This window comes from Lepisma saccharinum, chromosome 20 (assembly GCF_977018435.1).
Source record: "Lepisma saccharinum chromosome 20, izLepSacc3.1, whole genome shotgun sequence".
In the NCBI taxonomy this organism is placed as follows: domain Eukaryota; kingdom Metazoa; phylum Arthropoda; class Insecta; order Zygentoma; family Lepismatidae; genus Lepisma; species Lepisma saccharinum.
In genome coordinates this window covers 34,629,255-34,649,764 of record NC_139248.1, presented here as the reverse complement: position 1 = coordinate 34,649,764, position 20,510 = coordinate 34,629,255, and the positions used below count along the sequence as shown (strand labels likewise).

Sequence of the window (20,510 nt, the reverse complement as noted above, 5' to 3'; positions counted from 1 at the left end):
AGGCCCGTGAGTAGCGTTTGACATAATTTCACAGTTCAAACAGCATTTTTCACGGCTGAGTGAAGTTCCACTCCACATCTCCCCTCCATGTTCAAGTAAGATGAGCAGGAAACGTGTTTTTAAGCTGGCCGTTGGAGGTTCCATAGCAATAGTTTATTATGGAATCCTACCGAGAAATCAATAGGTCTGGCAACACTGACGTTGGCCGCTCTGAAGGCTCCTTCCTCCTGTCTTTTTCCCCCACCCGCCAGCGCGATGGGGTCTGCGCAGGTTTCTTTCCTTGTGGTTCCACTATAAAATTGTCTTGCTCGCAATTCCTGCTTACGTTCCAGTATCACCAACCTCAGAGTCTTAGCTAGGGGGCGGTAGGAGTCGGGCCTGGGCCCCGAATGATCTAAATGAAAAAGTTGTAAAAGAGAGAATGCCATGGCACCCTGTGAAATTATTTGCACCCTATTAAAAGAATATTGTTTTCAATTTGCAAGAATTGGATCTAAAAATGTTCTTCTCGCTTCGCTTGCAATGTCATTTTTTCGCTGTAATGAATTGCAAATTACCAGAGAGAAAAGTAAAATCAAATATATACTTCACGTAGTGGGGATTTGACCGCAAATTTCTGTCCTTGCTTGCCTTTTTGCGCATTCGTGTTGGTTTGGCTCCTTCCCCCCAACATATCCATGCTGGGCATGCTGGATATTGATTTTATGTGGCGTAAAAATCTTCATGGGGTGCCAAGCCATTCTGTTTTATAATTTTTTTCATTTAGATTTTCGGCGTCCAGAAGTTGACAAGACTGCAAGAAAAGCAGATACTGCGAGCAAAGCGAGCAACAAAATTAACAAAATTTTGCGAAATGTTTATAAAATTTGAAATCGAGGGGGCAATTGCAGTTCTGTGCCCCCACTGCAGGTGCTCTTGCCCGTCTGAAGAAATAATTCAAGAAAGACGTGAAAATTAATTCCATCTTGAGTACGAGGGTCACTATTTATATTTTGAGCCTTGGCAACACTGATTGAAGTTAGGCGCGATTTGACGTTTGCACGGAATCGTCTGGCATTATTGACCATAACGTACTTCAAATGTTTTGTCAATAGCTTCATTTGTGTTGTTTATGTTGCCTTGGAGATTGCGCGACAACAATAAAATGGAATTAACTCGTGAACATTTTCGTGCGATGATTGTTTTACGATTTTCGACGTGGATTATCAAGACAAGAGTGCATCGATCAACTTACTTCCACATATGGCGATGAAGCCCCATCCTTTGCCACTGTGAAACGCTGGTACGTATAACGAATTTAATCGTGGCCGCCATTCGCTCACAGACGAGATTCGCGAAGGTCGTCCAAAATCAGTTGTTGTTCAAGAAAACATTGATGCTGTGCAAAACCTAATACTGCAAGATCGTCATGTGACATACTGTGAGATTGAGGCAACCATAGGCATTAGTTCCACCAGCATATATAAAATATTACATAATCATTTAGCTGTGAGAAAGGTATGTTCTCGTTGGATCCCACACAATTTGACAAAAACTCAAAAAGACGCTCGCGTCAATTGGTGCAAACAAATACTCAATAAATACAATCGTGGTGCTTCAAAAGACGTATATAAGATTGTAACAGGTGACGAATCATGGATATATGCATATGAGCCGGAACGTAAACAGCAGTCGACTGTATGGGTGTTTCAAGATGAACCCAATCCAATCCAACAAAAGTTGTTCGCGCTCGAAGCACATCGAAACAGATGGTCGCCTGCTTTTTCGGGAAAACTGGTCATGTGGAACTGTGCCTTTAGAGGAACGTAGAACGGTCAACTCTGAATGGTACACAACAATTTGTTTGCCAGAGGTCTTCGGTCAAATACGGAAAACAAACAAACGCCGTCGGATCATTCTTCATCAAGACAATGCCAGCTGTCACACATCTCGTCTAACAACCGACTTTATGAACATCAAAAAATCGAATTGATGGGTCATCCGCCGTACAGTCCTGATTTGGCACCCAATGTTCCCGAATGTCAAGAATAAATTGCGTGGACAACGATTTTCGTCGGCGGAAGACGCCGTTGATGCGTTCAAAAACCATATTATGGAGGTGTCTCAAGAAGATTGGAAAAACTGCTTTGACAAATGGTTCAAACGAATGCAAAAGTGTATTGACCATAAAGGAGAATACTTCGAAAAACAATAAAGCAGTTTTCAATGCCAAATTCCTGTTTTTTCATTGTTAGGCTCAAAATATAGATAGTGACCCTCGTACCCCTTTGTCCTGCTATTCTGCTTTCCTTTACTTCCATGTTAGCCCCCTTAAAATTGATTTCCGTCCAAGGTTGGGGGCAATGCCCCTTGCCCACTCTGTTTTCGCCATCACCCTCCTTTTCCCGTAGTTGCTTTGGACTTTCATCGGCTTGAAAATACTTCATTTTCTTTAAGAGTATAATATCCTTTAATAACGGCGATAAGTTTCCTCTATCCTAAATTTCTAGGTGCAAATTTAATAATATAGGGGCATGGACGTCTGAAAGGGGGTTAAGGATGGCCATATCTTCCCCTTAGAAAACAAATGTCAACCTAAAAGTACATTTTCACAAGTATAGTTTGATTTCAGTCATAATAATTTAGATTAATGATTATAATGGGGATGCAGGAATGCGATAGTTTCAAAATCGAGAGGTGTTTCTTGATGGGGCAACACTATTATTAGGGTAATATGCCCCATGGTAAAATACCTTGCTTGTCCCTTCGTGGAAAAAAATATGCGGACGTCTATGATTAGGGTGGGCATTAGCCCCCCCCCCCCGTGCTCACGCCTATGCTGTTCACTCTACACATGCCGTGAACACGTAGTATTTTAATGTGTGGAATGTAAAATGGAATTTTAATGGCGACGAAGAGGATGTGGAGTAGATGAAATAAATAAATTTAAGAAAAAAATACTGGATTAGTAAATGTAGAAAATATACTACAATAGTAAATAGCTTTCAGCATCACAATTTTGATCTCTCTAAAAATCATTGCATTAAACTTATTTGTTTCATAATTATATCTCCTCACATAAGATGTTGCCGCGTACATTCTCCCGGGTTAAGCAGTTTTGTTTTAAATGTATGAACAATTGTTTTGAGGAAAAGGAGCACACACACGAGAGAGAATTTATATAATTTTTGTTGTTGGTTTGTTATGAGGTGGATGAATTGATTCTGTAAGGTATTTAAATAAATAAATAAATTTTAGAAAAAAATTGTTTTCTTTCTCCTTCTTTGTTTTTTATTTGGCCCATTTTGCCGTCCATGCTTTTATCCATGCATTATATACGAGGGGATATCAAAAAAGTTCGTGCAATTATCTGGAAGGAAACAACTTTTGACAAGTACGAAATCATGGTGGTATTAGTCCTTCTCCCCATAGTCCAAATGCTTGGTGACACATTTCTGCCAGCGGTCTTTCACCTTGCGTAAGCCATTTTTATAGAACACTGCATTTTGGGCTTGAATCCACTGTTCCACCTCAGAAATGACACCATCCCTCGTGTCAAAGTGGCGTCCTTTGAGTGGACACTTCATTTCCGGAAGGAGGAAGAAGTCACTCAGTGCCAGGTCTGGGGAATATGGAGTGGGTGGCAAAATATCGTATCCTAATTTAAATGTTTTCGTAATGGATGCATGAGCAGAATGGGCTGGTGCATTGTCTGCCAATAGCAACACTCCTTTTGTGAGCTTTCCTCGCCTTTTCACCTTCAATTCTTCACGTAACCGAGCTAGGAGATCACAATAATAGTCACTTGTGATTGTGTAACCCTGTGGCAGGTAGTCCGTCAGGATGACTCCCCCACAGTCCCAGAAATCGGACATCACCACCTTAGGGGCTGACCTTTGCCCTCTTGCCTTTATGGGAGGCGGTGAGGAGCTGATTTTCCACTGCTTGCTCATCTCATTTGTTTCTGGGTCACAAAGGTAGATCCAGCTTTCGTCCATTGTAACCAATCTGCTGAAAAAAATCCTCTTCATCCAGCTCACAGCTGCCTAACATCTCAGTGCTGCTTCCTCTCTAGTCCTCTTCTGGAAAGGGGTGAGCAATCGTGGCACACACCGTGCCGACACTTTATGAAGGTGCAGCTGGTGATTGATATTCCAGATGAACCCATAACTAACACCGATTACAGCCATCACACTTTCAATGGTGATCCTCCTGTCTTCCATTATCATCGTCTCCACTTTCTCCATCAATGTGACATCATTTGTGAAGGACGGTCTCCCTGTGCTAAGGGCATCGGAGATTACCATGTGACCGGTTTGGAACTGCCGTTCCCACTTGGAAACCATCTCATAGAATGAGCTTTTATCCCCGTACACTGCTTTCATCTCATCGTGAATTTGCTTCGCTGCTTTCCCCTGGAGATGCAGGAATTTGATGACGCTCCTTGCCTCAACTTTGTCAATTATGACACCTTCCTTTATTCACGTGTATAAAAAGAATAGCAATAAACATCCAAAACAGACAAAAATTTGTGTGCTTAACCTAGCAGGGCCAATGTAACACTTATAAGGTATACCCAAATGAAAAGGAGACTACGGTTATATCTAAAGAGTATTATATTACAGAATATTTGCATTATATAATAAGTGAATTACAATTAATGTGTAACATGATACCTACACATAATTGCCGTTGATTTTGATGCACTGGTCCCAGCGCATAGACGGGAGTGGATGGCTTCAGCGTAGAAACTCCTGGTTTGTTTACGGATCCAGTTTTCCTCTGTGTTCTGCCTTCCTTGTCACAGGTGAACCGTTTACCTTTCAGTGATTGTTTTAAGGGGCCGAAGATATGTGAGTCACGTGGGGAAATATCGGGGCTGTATGGAGGATGTGTGAGGACTTTCCATTGAAATGTTCTCAGCAGGTCGAGGGTCAGCTTGGCCACATGTGGCCTAGCGTTGTCCTGGAACAGCACTATCCCCTTCGAGAGCTTACCTCTGCGCTTGTTTTTGATGGCCTGTTTAAGCCTCAGCAACGTGTTGCGGTACCGCCTGCGATACATTTGTGAAGCATGCTCGCCTTCTGCGTGAAGAAATTGGATTACAGCTCTCTGCACTGATCTGGAGGAATCCATAATGCACCCGTCCGCGCAAAACCACTCTCGTCAACTGAGGAAACGGCAGGCGAAGTCGTTCGCTACACCTGCAAAATGGGACAAACACCACACCATCTATCGGCAATCATATTTACCTTCTTCGATTAGATATAACGCTGGTACAGCAAAGGTCCCCTTTTCATTTGGGCATACCTTATACAATACACATATCCGAGGGGATTTCTAGTTTGTTTCCTTCCAGGATATTGCACGAGCTTTTTGATACCCCCTCGTATATATATATGTTGTTATTGTTACTTCATGAATGTAAATTATTTAAACATGATCAAACTGCTATCCATGCAAGTAAAGTTTAGAAACCCTTTAAACAGCTCTAGTAAGCCTTGTTGTTACTTGAGCTCCCTTTTCCATTTTATTTTATTTATGTGTGTACTTTAATAGACCTGAAAATTTTCTTGGAAAGGGATAATTGCTAATCTTAACCTCACCAAGCTGCTTCACCTATGGAGGCGATGGTTCAGTTTTCGCACGTTGTAGATGCTGGATGTTGTGTTGTCTGTTGGGCTACATCTTTCTTCAAGTTGTAGTAGTTTCCATGGGAAGGGTGCTGTGTGTTACTTTGGTGGTGTCCGAAAGGTGCAAGACCGTGCTTGAAGCGAACATCCTCTGAAAACTGTATCTCAGTTTAGCCTTGTAACCTTGGACTGGACGTGAAAGTCTCTCAAATTCCACTTTGACTGCAGCGTCAAATACGATTAGCAGATAAAACTCCACACATTAGAATAACTTCAACCAACATGTGGTTGACTTTTGACTTCCGTGATTTGAAATGAAGGAATGAATGCACAAGTCAAGTATTCAAGCCTAACAATACAAGCTTCGTGCTATGGTCTTGATTGCTCGTTTAATTGGCACTTTCGAACTGCACTAGGTGATGTCACTTCTGACAAGACCATGCTTTGAGCCTGCTTTATGGACCTTCTGGACAGAGCCTTTGTTTGGCAAGAAATCTTTAGAACTACTGGGGGCTGTGTGGTACGGACCCGTGCACAGAATGTATGTGTACCTTTTATACCAGAGATCATAACTAAACCTGGAAAGTGGGTAGGCCCACACCACATTGAATCCAGTACTTTTAGAGATTCTTGATTATGAAAACAACTTGGCATGCCCATTCACCTTCTTTTAGAATTATCTCTTAGCCTACATGGCATTTTTAGCTTCATGTAATTTTAAATTCTATATTCCAATACCCTCTTTTACCTAATCCTGGATTTATTTTTACATATATGACGAAGTATTTTATATACTGAAAAGAAATACCTACTGCCTGCACAGTCCCAAGTGCAGACTTCTGACCTGTGAGGCCTTGCACACTCTCGTGTCAGTTTGGTCCTTTTTGGCATTCACGCCTTGCGAAGTAATGTTTCAGCATTCAAATTTGCACTACTGACTGTTTCTGCGAGGATTTTTTTTTTCATAATCTTGTGTAGTAGTAGTTGTGCGTTTATGTATCTTTCTTGTGTAGTGGTTGTTATGTGTTTGTGTGTCTTGTGCAGTAGTTGTGCTGTGTAGTGTGTTTGTCTTGTGTAGTAGTTGTGGTGTCTAGTGTGTTTGTCTTGTGTAGTAGTTGTGCTGTCTAGTGTGGTTGGGATTGTCTTGTGTAGTAGTTGTGCTGTCTAGAGTGTTTGTGTTTATCTTGTGTAGTAGTTATGCTGTCTAATGTGTTTCTGTTTGTCTTGCGTAGTATCGGTGGTGTGTATGTAAGTTTCTTGTGTTGTAGTTGTGCTGTCTAGTATGTTTGTGTAGTAGTTGTGCTGTCTAGTATGTTTGTGTAGTAGTTGTGCTGTCTAGTATGTTTGTTTTGTCTTGCGTAGTAATTGTGGTGTGTAGTTTGTTTGTGTTTATATTGTGTAGTAGTTGTGGTGTGTTTGTGTTTATATTGTGTTATAGTTGTGATGTGTTGGTGTGTGTCTTGTGTAGTAGTTGTGCTGTCTAATATGTTTGTGTTTGTCTTGTGTAGTAGTTCCTCCATTCATATTGGGGGTTAGGCGTAGAGCTGACAACTCTGCACTGTAAAAAAGCCATGTCAAGAAACAGCAATATAAGGCCATGGATGTTCCCAAGGTAAAATATTCCGGAGGTAAAATAGTCTCCCGTTCAGATCTCCGGGTGGGGACTACTTTGGGAGGTCCCTGGACTAAGGATAAGATCTACGTAAGGAATAAGGATATTAAATTAGGCACCTGGAACGTTCTGAGCCTTTACCGGCCTGGGGCATTTCAGTGCACGGTTAATGAGATAGTTAAGTATAAATTAGTTGTAGTAGCTGTCCAGGAAGTTAGGTGGCCAGGAGAATGGAATTGTAAAACTAAAAATTATACTTTTTTCTATGGTGGTACTGAAAATCATAATTTTGGAACAGGCTTTTTCATAAATAATAGAATTATCTCGGCTCTTAAAACAGTAGAATTTATTAATGATAGGATATCATATGCAGTTTTACAGGGTAGGTGGTGTAAAATTATTTTAATAAACATACATGCACCAACGGAAGATAAAGATGATAATACTAAAGATGATTTTTATACAGAGTTAGAACAGGTCTTTGATAAATTTTCTCAGTATGATATGAAAATTCTCTTAGGTGACTGTAATGAACAGATTGGCAAAGAAGAGACATTTAAACCCACGATTGGTAAAGAAAGTCTTCATGAATTAAGTAATGATAATGGTATAAGATTGATTATTTTTGCAACCTCAAAGAATTTAATTGTGAAAAGTACCACTTTTAAACATAAAGATATCCATAAATATACCTGGTCTTCTCCAGATGGTAAAACTCATAATCAGATAGATCATATTCTCATTGATAAGAGAAGGCATACTAGTATAATTGACGTTCGTACACATAAAGGTGCTGACTGTGCCAGTGACCATTATTTAGTAATTGCTAAATTAAGAAAGATTACCAAATTAAACTGTCAAATAGATTTGATGTTTTGCAGGATTTAAATGATGATGAAAATATAAATGAAACAGACGTAAATAAGAATTGGGAACACATACGTAATGCAATAGAATCAGCAGCTAAAGAAAGTATAGGATACCTTAAACCGAGAAAAAGTAAGCCATGGTTTGATAATGAATGTCATAATCTAATAGAAATAAGAAATCAGGCTAGACTTAGGTGGTTAAATAAATCTGATGTTACAAATCTAAACAATTATAATAGAATAAAGCGAGAAGTTAACCGCACGTTTAGAAGTAAAAAAAGAGATTACTTGAAAAGCAAAATTAACGAAATTGAAACAAACAGCAAAAATAAAAATATCCGAGATTTATATAAAGGTGTAAATGAGTTTAGAAAGGGGTGGCAACCTAAAGTAAACTTGATAAAAAATAAAGACTGTGATTTTCTAGCTGACCCAAGCGATATTCTAAATAGATGGAAGAACTACTTTAATGACCTTTTAAATGTCCATGTAGGAGATAAATCAGAAGTAAATGAAGTACACACAGCAGAACCTAACTTGACTGAAGTTAAAGATGCTATTAAAAGGCTAAAGTATAACAATGCACCTGGCATTGATTTAATACCAGCTGAGTTAATTAAATATGGTGGAAATTCATTAATATTCATAAATTAATTTGTTTAATATGGAGTAAACAAGAAATCCCTCAACAATGGAAAGAATCCATAATTGTTCCTGTGTTTAAAAAAGGTGATAAAATGACCTGCAATAATTACCGTGGAATTTCTCTACTCTCAACAACATATAAAATATTATCTAACATTCTTTTAACAAGACTAACCCCATATGCTAATGAAATTATAGGTGATTATCAATGTGGATTTAAACGTAACAGATCAACTACAGATCAAATTTTTCACATCAGACAGACACTTGAATAAAAGTGGGAATATAATCAAAATGTCCATCAGCTATTCATTGATTTCAAAAAAGCATATGATTCGGTCAAAAGAGATAAATTATATATTATATTAGTAGTTTGGAATTCCTAAGAAGCTTGTTAGTATGATAAAAATATGCACCAGTGAAACAGAAAGTAAAATTTGTGTGGGTATTAATATGTCTGACAAATTTACAATTCATGATGGGTTAAAACAAGGAGATGCATTATCTCCATTGCTCTTTAATTTTGCCGTAGAATATGCTGTTAGGAAGGTAAAAGAAACTAAAGAAGGACTAAAATTAAATGGTGTGACTCAGTTGTTAGCATATGCAGATGATGTAGACGTACTGGGGGATGATGTGAATACAATTAAGAATAATGCTAAAATATTTTTCAAAACTGCTAAAGAGATAGGTTTGGAAGTCAACAAAGAGAAAACTAAATATATGCTTACAGGACGAAACCAAGTGTTAGGTAATAATCAAAATCTAATTATTGATAACAACTCGTTTGAACCGGTTTCCAAATTCAAATACTTAGGAGTAATATTAACAAATGAAAATTATATTAAAGAGGAAATAAAAAGTAGGCTTAATTCAGGAAATGCATGTTACTTCTCTCTTCATAAACTTTTGTCTTCTCGTTTAATATCTAAGAAACTAAAAGTTAAAATATACAAAACAGTAATTTTGCCTGTAGTATTATATGGATGTGAAACTTGGTCCCTTACATTGAAAGAGGAACATAAATTGAGAGTATTTGAAAATAAGATTCTTAGGAAAATCTTTGGACGTAAAAGGGATGAGGAGACAGGTGAGTGGAGAAGGTTACATAATTTAGAAGTACATAATTTGTATTCATGTCCAGATATTATTAGAATAATTAAATCAAGAAGACTTAGGTGGGCAGGCCATGTGGCACGAATGGGAGAGGAAAGAGGAGTTTACAGGATTTTTGTTGGGAAACCTGATGGTAAGAGACCTGTAGGAAGACCAAGACGAAGATGGAGGGACAACGTTGAGATGGACCTAAGGGAAATCGGTAGGGATGGAAAAGAGTAAATAGATCTTGCTCAAGATAGGGAAAGATGGAAGGCCTGTGTTGCTGCAGCCATAAACCTTTGGGTGTAAGAAGGATAGAGAGTTAGTTAGTTAGGTATTTAAATAATATATATGTATTAAAGAAACATTGAATATGTGCACAATTTAGTGTTAACATGTTACATATATATTTTCTTATTTTATGTTGCTCCATGTTGCATATGTCCTACATGAAAGTTACACATGTCATATGCACAAAAATAATTATATTAGTCATTTTTGAGTTTCAAAAATACAGTGTGTGTGCTTGTTTTCCATTATTGGCTAATGTGAAATTGAAGGTGTTGAAAAAATTCCAGGACAAAACGCCAATAATAATAATAATGTCATTATTATTATTAATTTTATTATTAATATTATTCCTTCCATTATTATTAATGACACGTTTATCCTCCTGGTACTTAACATCCAGACAAAAATTCATGGTTGTGCCCCTGGTTCGTACAGTGACATATTCTGAAAATTCCACAATAATTATTTTTTATTGCATATATTTATTATGCACCTCATCTAGATCAGTTAGATATAATTTAGTGTTAACATGTTACATATATATTTTCTTATTTTATGTTGCTCCATGTTGCATATGTCCTACATGAAAGTTACACATGTCATATGCACAAAAATAATTATATTAGTCATTTTTGAGTTTCAAAAATACAGTGTGTGTGCTTGTTTTCCATTATTGGCTAATGTGAAATTGAAGGTGTTGAAAAAATTCCAGGACAAAACGCCAATAATAATAATAATGTCATTATTATTATTAATTTTATTATTAATATTATTCCTTCCATTATTATTAATGACACGTTTATCCTCCTGGTACTTAACATCCAGACAAAAATTCATGGTTGTGCCCCTGGTTCGTACAGTGACATATTCTGAAAATTCCACAATAATTATTTTTTATTGCATATATTTATTATGCACCTCATCTAGATCAGTTAGATATAATAGAAATAAAACACCAATGCAAGTACAACAAAAACAGAAGTCCGACAACTTCAAATTTTCTGGCAATTTATGTAATATATATATAAAACTTGTTTACTGCCTACAGGTAGTAACAGATAACATGAGAGAATACGTTACTGGGTTCCTAGCCTCAGAACAAGCTCTGGTAGGTTCAACTATAGTTGACATATTAAAATCAAAGAGTGTAGTGCTTTACAGTGATTTACTCCGTCCCTCAAATCACAAAGGCCCATTTTGGTCCTAAATTTAACTTAACCTCCCCCAAGTGGTAAGTTGTGGATAAATCCCTGGTGCTTTGTAATGTTATAATGGATTCCTTTGTATTTAGCATCACTTTCCGATAGTCAAGACTAGAACCCGGATGTTCAGGCAATGAAAAGTATTAAAAATGACAGGCAAAAAGGCAACAAAAAATTGAAAAAAAAAGGCAGTCAAATTTCAGAAAGAGGCAGTGAAAATTGAAGAGAAGGACTTAAATTCTTCTTAAATCTTTAAAAATGTATTTACAAATAATAATTTGAATAACGAGGGTTATTGAAAAACGAAATCAAATAGAAGAGAAATATAATTTTAAAAAATGCCTTGTCGGAATGACAAAAGAGGCAAAAAAAGGCAGCGTAAGGTGAAATAGGCAAAAAAGGCAACATAAAGTATTGTTCACACAATAGAGAGCCAATGGCAGCATGCAGAAACAGAAGTCTTCAGGTCGAAGGAGGTGGATTCCCTGGCACCCTGATGCTTCCCAGTGCAGTACCTACTGAGTCTCCTCAATGGGACCCGTTCGGATAAATGCGTCTACTGCCACAATTCGTGTCTGAACCGGCCAACAATACATGGCAGACTAATTGCAAGACTTGCAGCTGCCTAAGCATGGGAAACTTCTGTGCATGCGCACCTGCGTTCCAACAGGGTTGTCAACTTCTATTGGTAGATACAATATGCGCCACCCTGTACATACTGACAATCTATCTGCATGTCAGTGCCATTTTTCACATGTACCGATACCAACGGGGTTTAATGGCACAGCTGCATGTGGACTTACATAGCCTAACAAATTTCCCAGAAGGACCATCAAAGAGGTGGTATGCAGTCCAAACTCCCCTCGACAAACCAACCACAAGACCCCCCCCCCCCACCTGCACCTCAGGTAATGAAAAAGAGTGCACAGACCCAAGCCATTAAAAGTTTTGCTGTCAAGGAGGAAGTTATTTTGAAGCGGGGCAGCGATGCCAACCCTAGCTCAATTTGAGCTTCACATAGAACATCCATTGTGGTCTAGCACCCTATGTTTCCTATGTTTGCATAATGGGAAAACCTAGCATAATTTGCAAACTTGCTTCTCCGGGAGGGAAAAATTCACTTCAAAGAACAATTTGAGAAATTAAAAATAAAATTATATCCAGATCTTATTTCCGGTTCAAGGATACGCTTTTCCAGCCACACCCTCTTCTCTTCATCCAGATTCGGTTCCAAAATGGGGGGGGGGAGGGGCAAGAAAGTATATTTTCTTTGTAGATAGGATTTAACATAGTGCAGGGGCAAAGTGGCAAAAAGTGGAAGGGGCAATTGACCCCCCTAATTGCCGCAACTATCTTCATCTTTTCATTATTATCCCCTGTTAATCTCACGAGGAACATTTCATGGCAAGAAATATGTAGAAAGTTGTGGGGCACAAATAAAACAAATGTTCCGTTTTGCAGTTGACAAATCATCTCAAACTTTCTCTGGTTCAATGTTGAACTCATCTTGCATAACTTAAAATTACAATCCAAAAAATAATTATAACAAATTACTATTACTAATTATATCAATAATAGTAATAATTCATTAATAATATTATTATATAGATCCAAGCAAAATTCATCAGCATTTAGCATAATTTCACAAATTAAACAGCAAGTTTTCTTATCGGGAGGTTGGCAACGGTGGCCAAGAGCTATCTGCAGTTTCAGGCTTTGTCCGTCATTTAGTGTGGCCCCTCCAACGTATTGGCGAGAACCCCAACTTTGTCAGTGCATGTGCAAAACTCGCTGCTGGCATAGGTGTTGTCACGGAAAATTACCTCGACAAAAGAATGGCACGTGTGCAAGCACACTCATGATCGCTATTAGTTAAAACAATACAAAACATAAAATTAGCAAGAGGTTCATTGTCCCAAAACCACGCATCAATTAATATCTTGCTTATTCTCTTCAAGTTAATATTGTAGTGACTAAGACCATTAATCGTGATGGAGGGTTCATACACTACCAGTACGGGCTGATGATTGATGTTGTCCTCCGTACTGAGGAATTCATACACCATGTCAGTCTTTTTTATGGGCATGGCAAGGGGTGACGAGGTCAAACAAGCTAGTTGGCCTCCTTTGGAAATTGTTGTTCACTTAAAATTAGAAAGAAAGCAAAACAAATAATATTTTGAAAGTCCACATAAAGTAGTTAATTAAAATATAAAATGTTCCAACCCAAAGTAAAAAAAAAGGGGAAAATGGGAGTATACAATCAAACTTCATGTTTTTATACTTCCACTTGATCCAAAGAATATAATCACATAAAATGCTAATTACTATCTGAAAACTTCCAACTGGAGTACACATCGATGTATGAATTGGGAGCATAAAATTCAAGATCATCTTTTTATTGAAAACTCGTCCTGAAACTTGCCAGCTGAAAGCTCATTCACCTCAACTTCCACCTGATGCAAAGAGGAGTGGATAAGAAATTTCCACTCGGTTCTTCAGTGTCAGCAAGACAATGGTTCTTGCCAGCGGTGAATGCACCTCCACCGAGGGATATCCCAACTGAACAGCTGGAGGTGTAACGTCCACCACATTGGGAGGAAAATCAGAACTACTCCTACAGATGTGGATTCGAAAGAACACCCCATTTGAGGAGACTTGCAGAGAACATTGATGCACTGAGAGATTGTGACATTATGAGGTGGCGACACTTCCACAGTGGTTCTGATGTGACAGGAGTAAGAAGCCAAAGAGCAAATCCAGGATGCGGAGAATTATGTCCAGTGCAACTGCATGTCAAATTTCCTGCCCTTCCGTCACTAGTTGCCATGTGACATCATGGTCAGTGATATCTCTGGTGGCCTCCTACCATCTCCAGGGAGCCAGTTTCCTTCCCAACCATCGCCGACTACAGCAGCAAGGGGCAAGTGATGTTAACATTGACACCAGGTCCAAATATCCTTCATTGTATTCATCACTCAAGGTAGAGGTAGCCAACGAATCCCAAAATTTGAAGTATCTGTTTATCTGGTTCCGGTCCCAGCATGACCGGAACCAGACATCATGCTAAAATATAGTGGAATCTCGATTTTATGTTTTTCAGAGGAACCAAGCTAAAAAAAATTTAAAATTGCGGGAAAATTTTAAAAAAAAGCAAATGTTGGGATCATCAAGTCTTGATTTTTGAAAGCATTCGACTCTACATCATAATTACCTACTACATAACTTATCTAATCAATTCGGTATTCATAGCAAATTTAGCTCCAATCAAACACTACCTCCAAAACAGACAACCAAAAGTTTACTTTCTGGAACCACCTCTTACCAAGCTGCATCTACTACTGTACCTCAAGGCAGTGTTCTTGGACTTCCTCTCGTTATTCTGTATCTTCAGGATCTTCCAGAATAGCTTCCTGACTCATGAGGAAATGTTCTTCTGTTCACCAATTGCAAAATATGTAGAAAATCTCTACATTCAGTGACATATCACTTCTGCAAAATAATTTAGATTCCGTAATAAAGTGGGCCAAATATGGAACTTGAAATTTAACCCTTAAAAATGTTCTATGATGACCTCCTTCAAGGAAAACAAATCAACACAAAATTGATGAGGAACTCTCTTTATCTGAGCACATCTCCACAGTCACTAAGAGTTCCTTGCATATACTGTGTATCATTTTACTGAAATAAACAACTTGTCTGCTCTCAACACTTTCTACAATCTTTTGTTTCACCTAAACTTCAATATTGCTCTCCAATCTGGTTCATGGCATATACCTCAAATTTAGATGCCTAAATTCCATTCAAATTTCTTCTTGGCAATTGTTTTTCACTGAAACTCTCCTTCCGAAAATTCTCATTTATCCATACTCCTCACGAGAGAAACTGGAGGACCATATACAGGGTGGTTCAAAAGTATGGAGACACCCAAATAAAACTTGAATGACACTGTTCCTTAAAACTAAGACTGTAGGTTTGTAATAGGGACAGGGGAGGGGTGTTATAGGGCATATGACAATGATGACCACCTTCCTGAATTCAACTTCAGAATTTTAGATGGAAACCATAGCTTCCGACACCTCAATTGAATAAGAAATTTTCTCACCGAGTTCAATACTCTTCCAAATCAAGTAAGCATTTTTGAAAATCTGCAAGTTTTTGGATACATTAGTGTAAAAATGTGCAAGTCACTTTACAGCATGTTTATGTTACTTTCTGTTAGTATATTCCAGTGTTTTGAAATCTTGTTAAATAAATAAAATTAAAAGAGGCAAAGGAGTTCTGATTAGCAAGGTTTATTATTTCCAACAAATATTTAAACAAAATTTCACATTTTTCATTTTTCGTTCTCTAATTCACTGTTGTGTGTAATAAAAAATAATCCAATGTCATAAATTAACACTGCACATTTGCTCCCAAACAACTTTCATATTGACCTATTATATCTGTAGCTATCTGCTGCAATTTCCAGAACATATGATAAAGCACGATATGAAATAATTATGCAATTATTTACAAAAAATGCATGTCAATTCAATATAATCATAAAGAACATTATTTTTTGTTTTGTTGCTCATCAGATGGATGATATACAAATAAAAGTTTGTAAAAGAACTTAAAAACTTGCACTGTTCACAAAAGAAGTGGAAAGTAAAATTCACATTATTGCAACTCAATATTTTCTGCAACACACTCACAATCATGGGACATTGAAGTGTACCAAAATAACTGATGGTATAATATTTACAAAGTTTGCTAACTTTTGTAGATTCAATTACAAAATATAAGAACATAAATACAGTAAGAAAAGCAATTCTTCTAAACAAATTAGTGCAAATAACCACTGTAAAAATGATTGAATTACCACATACCCAGTACTGTTTTGCAAATACCTTCAGAGCTCAAGACTATGTCATACAGATCTCTATAGCTCGAAGTCAAAATCTGAATTTGACTTGCTTCATAAAGCAGATTCTCTCATGATAAAATCAACATTGTTAGCGACACTAATTCATCTCCATCATGGCCATTCATAAGGAATTCATTTCCATGTCACAATTGTGGATAACATATTTACAATGCAGCACAGTCACATAAAAATAATTTCACTGCATTACTTGTCATTAACATTACGTCAACTTTTTAAATTCAATTTCAGTCTGATTCATTTCCCTTGTCTTGCCTTCCTCGCCTCTTAGAAGGTGGACCATCTCTGTGAAAGTCTCCTCTCCTCTTCCAACCTCCTCTGTGACCTCTCCCTGGAAAGATAAAGTTACAAGATCAGAGCAACTTGGTATCAATTCATGAGGTTCCCCTATCTTCGTAAGTAGCAGTACCACAGTCTGCTTCTGGCAAGTCAACCCCTTTAACTTTTAGTCGACAGACCCTCGCGTGCCTGTATTCCCCTTGAAGCTGGCACGTGCTTTTCAAACTTGCCGTAAAGTACAAAAAAAAAAATCATAGATGGAGAACTAAGTATTGTAGACAGTTGAAATTGGTTGTTTTCTTAAAGACAGGGCTTTTGGCGGCGGTAACATTTATACATTGTGCCTCCCAGTAATAAGTGTTAAAGGAAGAAAATTGATTAAAAGAATCAATAGACCGAAGTAAATGGAAAAAAATGCAGTATGTAGCAGAGATACATCCAATAACCATGCAAAGTTTCGTTGAAATCAGACTGACAGTTCTTGAGTAAAAAAATAATGCATAAAGTGGCAGTGTTGCCAGCTTCGGGACAATGTCCGGAATTTCGCTTCTAGCATCAGCCCTATGGATGCTGGATGAACCAAATTTGGAGGGAAGCATGACAAAAGACCACTATGCGGATATATAATAAGCACTTTCTCAAACTTAGCTTGTTAATAGTAGTAACAATGGAAATATTGTTTTGCAATTTGAGTATGTCATACATACAAATGTATATTAAAGATAACAAAAGACAGAACTGAAATATCATGTCTAGTTTTCAAGAAATGGCATTTTTATTGCTGCTGGCCAAAATATAGACTATACTTCCTCAATGGAAATACAGACGTGGTTCCCAGATTGACCATCAAGATGCTAAAGGTTAACCCTCCTGTAGGCATGTGGTACCAGTGTCCCCCATCAATATTCATTGCAAGATTGCAACTTACTGAGAAAAGTGACCACATGGCTGAAAGTGAATATGACATTGCTTAAGTTGTTACATATTCAGGCACATAGGGAACAACTGTCTCCAAAGAATGCGACTGACTAACTTTATAATATTACGTCACTTAGAAAGTGCAGCAGATAATTGCGGCTGATCTTGGAAGAAAGAATGCTCAGCATAATGTATTTCAAACCTTAAATACAGTTAAAAGGGTTGGGGGGGAGGTGTGTAACCCATGCACCTATGTTTGTTACAAAAAAATACACCTAATGCAGGGTTAATGCAAGATTGTGACTTGTGTCTAGCTGTTCATTTCTGTAAAACAATGCAACTACCACCATGGGACTGCTATTCACACCCAATAATAAACCCCCTCTCCCTTACCAGAAGGCTGGGTTTCTAAAGATTAAAGAGAGGTTAGTTCTCTCAAAACAGCCACTTCTGTTCTTCCTGAGTTGGGTAAAACAGGGGGTTATGCAAATTCCCCATTTTCCTACACCAAACCAAACAAGGTTTTAAGGTTGAAAATTGCTGGCCATCATCTTTAAAGCATTTTGTCTCACAGTAAACACTGTGGATTGTTTCTCATTTATAATAGAAATAAGGATAACAATATTCATATTACAAAATAGTCCGGCACTTTGGCCAAGTGGTCCAAGGTATCTGGCTACAGGGTGCATGGTGCTTCGAGTCTCAAGGGAAAAGCGTAACGTAACAACTTCGGCCAGTGCATGGGACCAGTGGCCAGCCATAGGCAGGTGGTAGGCTCTGGCCCTCAAGGGCCATTGCATCAAGGATTATTGCATTACAAAACAATGCACGTATATTAGAACGGAGCTGCAACCACTTTCATTCAATGACACTGCCAACTAGTTTAGAATATTTATAAATTTTCCATTGGAACTAAATCATAGAAATCTACCAATGTTTGCTTTAAAATATTCATAACTCTACAAGAGATAATTATTTAACCACAAAATCCCTCTCTCTATATATACTGTTACAAAAATAATGCATTTCACAGACTTCACAGAACACTTCCGAAGACTCCAGAAAAGTATCGATGATTTAAATTTCAGCAGATATTTTCCAATGATGGCACAGTGAGATTGGTATCTGCTTAGCCACACATACACATCAAAGGAACCTGCCACTTTAAGTATGGATAGGCTAATTGGTACTGGAGCTACAATTTAAAGTAGGATCCAAACCACTATGTACCTCCACTGGGTATCGGACCTTGGACTCGATTACAAGGTAACAATATAACCACCATGCCATCGAGGAAGCACTGAGCTAGGTTACCCTTCACTCCCTCCAGTTTGATTACTGCTACGTCTGCAAACTGACCGAGACACAACTACAGTTGTTATTTAATCAAACTGAAATATAGTCCAAGTTATTTGTTACCAATAAATATTATAGTAGAAGTTCAGTGGAATCAGATTTCAAGTTTCTGATTTTAACATTTTTCCACATGAGGGGTTCAGAGCACAAGTAGCATCACTTCAAGACAGTTTTGAGAAGGCACATTTAACCCTTAAACCTTTTGGGCTCAAGGCTATTTTCACAGGTAACCAACCCCCTTGGCACCAGGAGCAGATTTTGAGCAAAATGCAGTTTCAATTAAATGAGAGTAGATCAGATGCTAATTGCCCTAGAGATATGAATGATATACCGTGGTACGCAGAATGAACCAGAGATTCAGACTATAAAATTTATGCAAATTTGGCATATATGTGGTGGGGAAAGGGGAGAACCCCCAAAATTCCAAAATTTCGGGAAAAAAATGGGGATTTTCCTCCAGCTGCCAACAAAGGGTTGGAAAACAGCTGACTGCTCTTTGCTGTTTCACAAAACTAAGTTAAAATAGTTACTTTCTCTTTCTTCTTCTAACTGATTAAGGAAAATTTATTTTCTTTCCATCAGGATTATAGCTCAATATACTGAACACGAGGCATCATTTGTACCTCTTAACATTCTTAGTTCCGGAAATATAAAATTTCATTTAGAAGCATGCAGAATTTCAAATTTCCCACTGTAAACAAGCTCGGCGTTAGTGCAAATACCTGGAAAATCAGACTCTGTGTCTAAGGGTTAAATAACTTAGTACTGTGTTTAACTGTTGGAGCACAAACACAGTGGTGTCTATGTGAGCAAGAATTTGAAACTTGGGAGATACTTACTTCTAACACTGAAATGTTGAAACTTCACAGTTCTGTGTTATACATGTAACACCATCTCCATGAAAAGTGGAGTTATGTCACTTGTGCTATGAATCCTCACATAATTCTACTTTTCCATTACCCTGTCTAGCCACAACTATAGCTCGACCACAAGGAAAAAAAACCTTCCGTCCAAAGCGTTCATGCAACTTCCCTGCCGTTATCGTTGTTCAGGGCAGTGTTGCCAGGTCAGATTTGAAAAATTCGGGAGATTGTTCCTTGGGAAACCAGAAGATCTGCTACAAAATCCGATGATCTAATAGTAGCGGATGAACGACGTTCTTGGGGACGGAGGGGTGGCATAGTCCTGCGCACTGGGGGGGGGCAAGGTGAGTGGCGCTGGAGTGGCACGCATTGTTTACGGTGTAAACGTCACAGATACTTTTGTAACAATGGTGCTAAACCCAGCACCCTGTGTTTGGCGAAAATATACCGAAGATCTCCATTTCAGGAGTGGATATGTTTCAAACAAAAGAAAGTAAACTGCCCGAGGGAACCAACCAACATCTTTCATCTCTTCCGCATTTTCCGGTTAGAGGGTGCGTGGAAAATACCCTCAAATTTGCCCTTTCTCAGCACCGACACAAGGGGTTTGCGATGCCTCTATTATCGTAAGGAATTTTTATGACAGGAAATGGTAGAAAGTTGTGTTCACAGATGAAGCTAACGTGCCGCCTTTCGTTGTCGGTGATTTTCCACAATCTTTCAAGTCGAATGCTAACAATAACAAATCAATTTGCCTTCTGCTGGTGTTCGGTGTACAGCTATCGTTAGGGGTGGTCACGCGTCCTGCACCATAATGAGAAAATGCATTATGTATGTGA

The 20,510-nt window shown here is 38.1% G+C and overlaps 1 protein-coding gene across 1 annotated transcript in view; it reads right to left on the bottom strand.

Moving 5' to 3' along the window:
• Nucleotides 1–15,607: 15,607 nt before the first annotated feature.
• La (La autoantigen-like) overlaps nt 15,608–20,510 on the bottom strand; it is a 124,317-nt gene continuing 119,414 nt past the window's right edge. Inside the window, exon 9 of the mRNA XM_083141387.1 lies at nt 15,608–16,582. Within this exon, the coding sequence (XP_082997513.1) occupies nt 16,483–16,582 (100 nt within the window). The 3' untranslated portion in view covers nt 15,608–16,482. The remainder of the gene's footprint in view (nt 16,583–20,510) is intronic.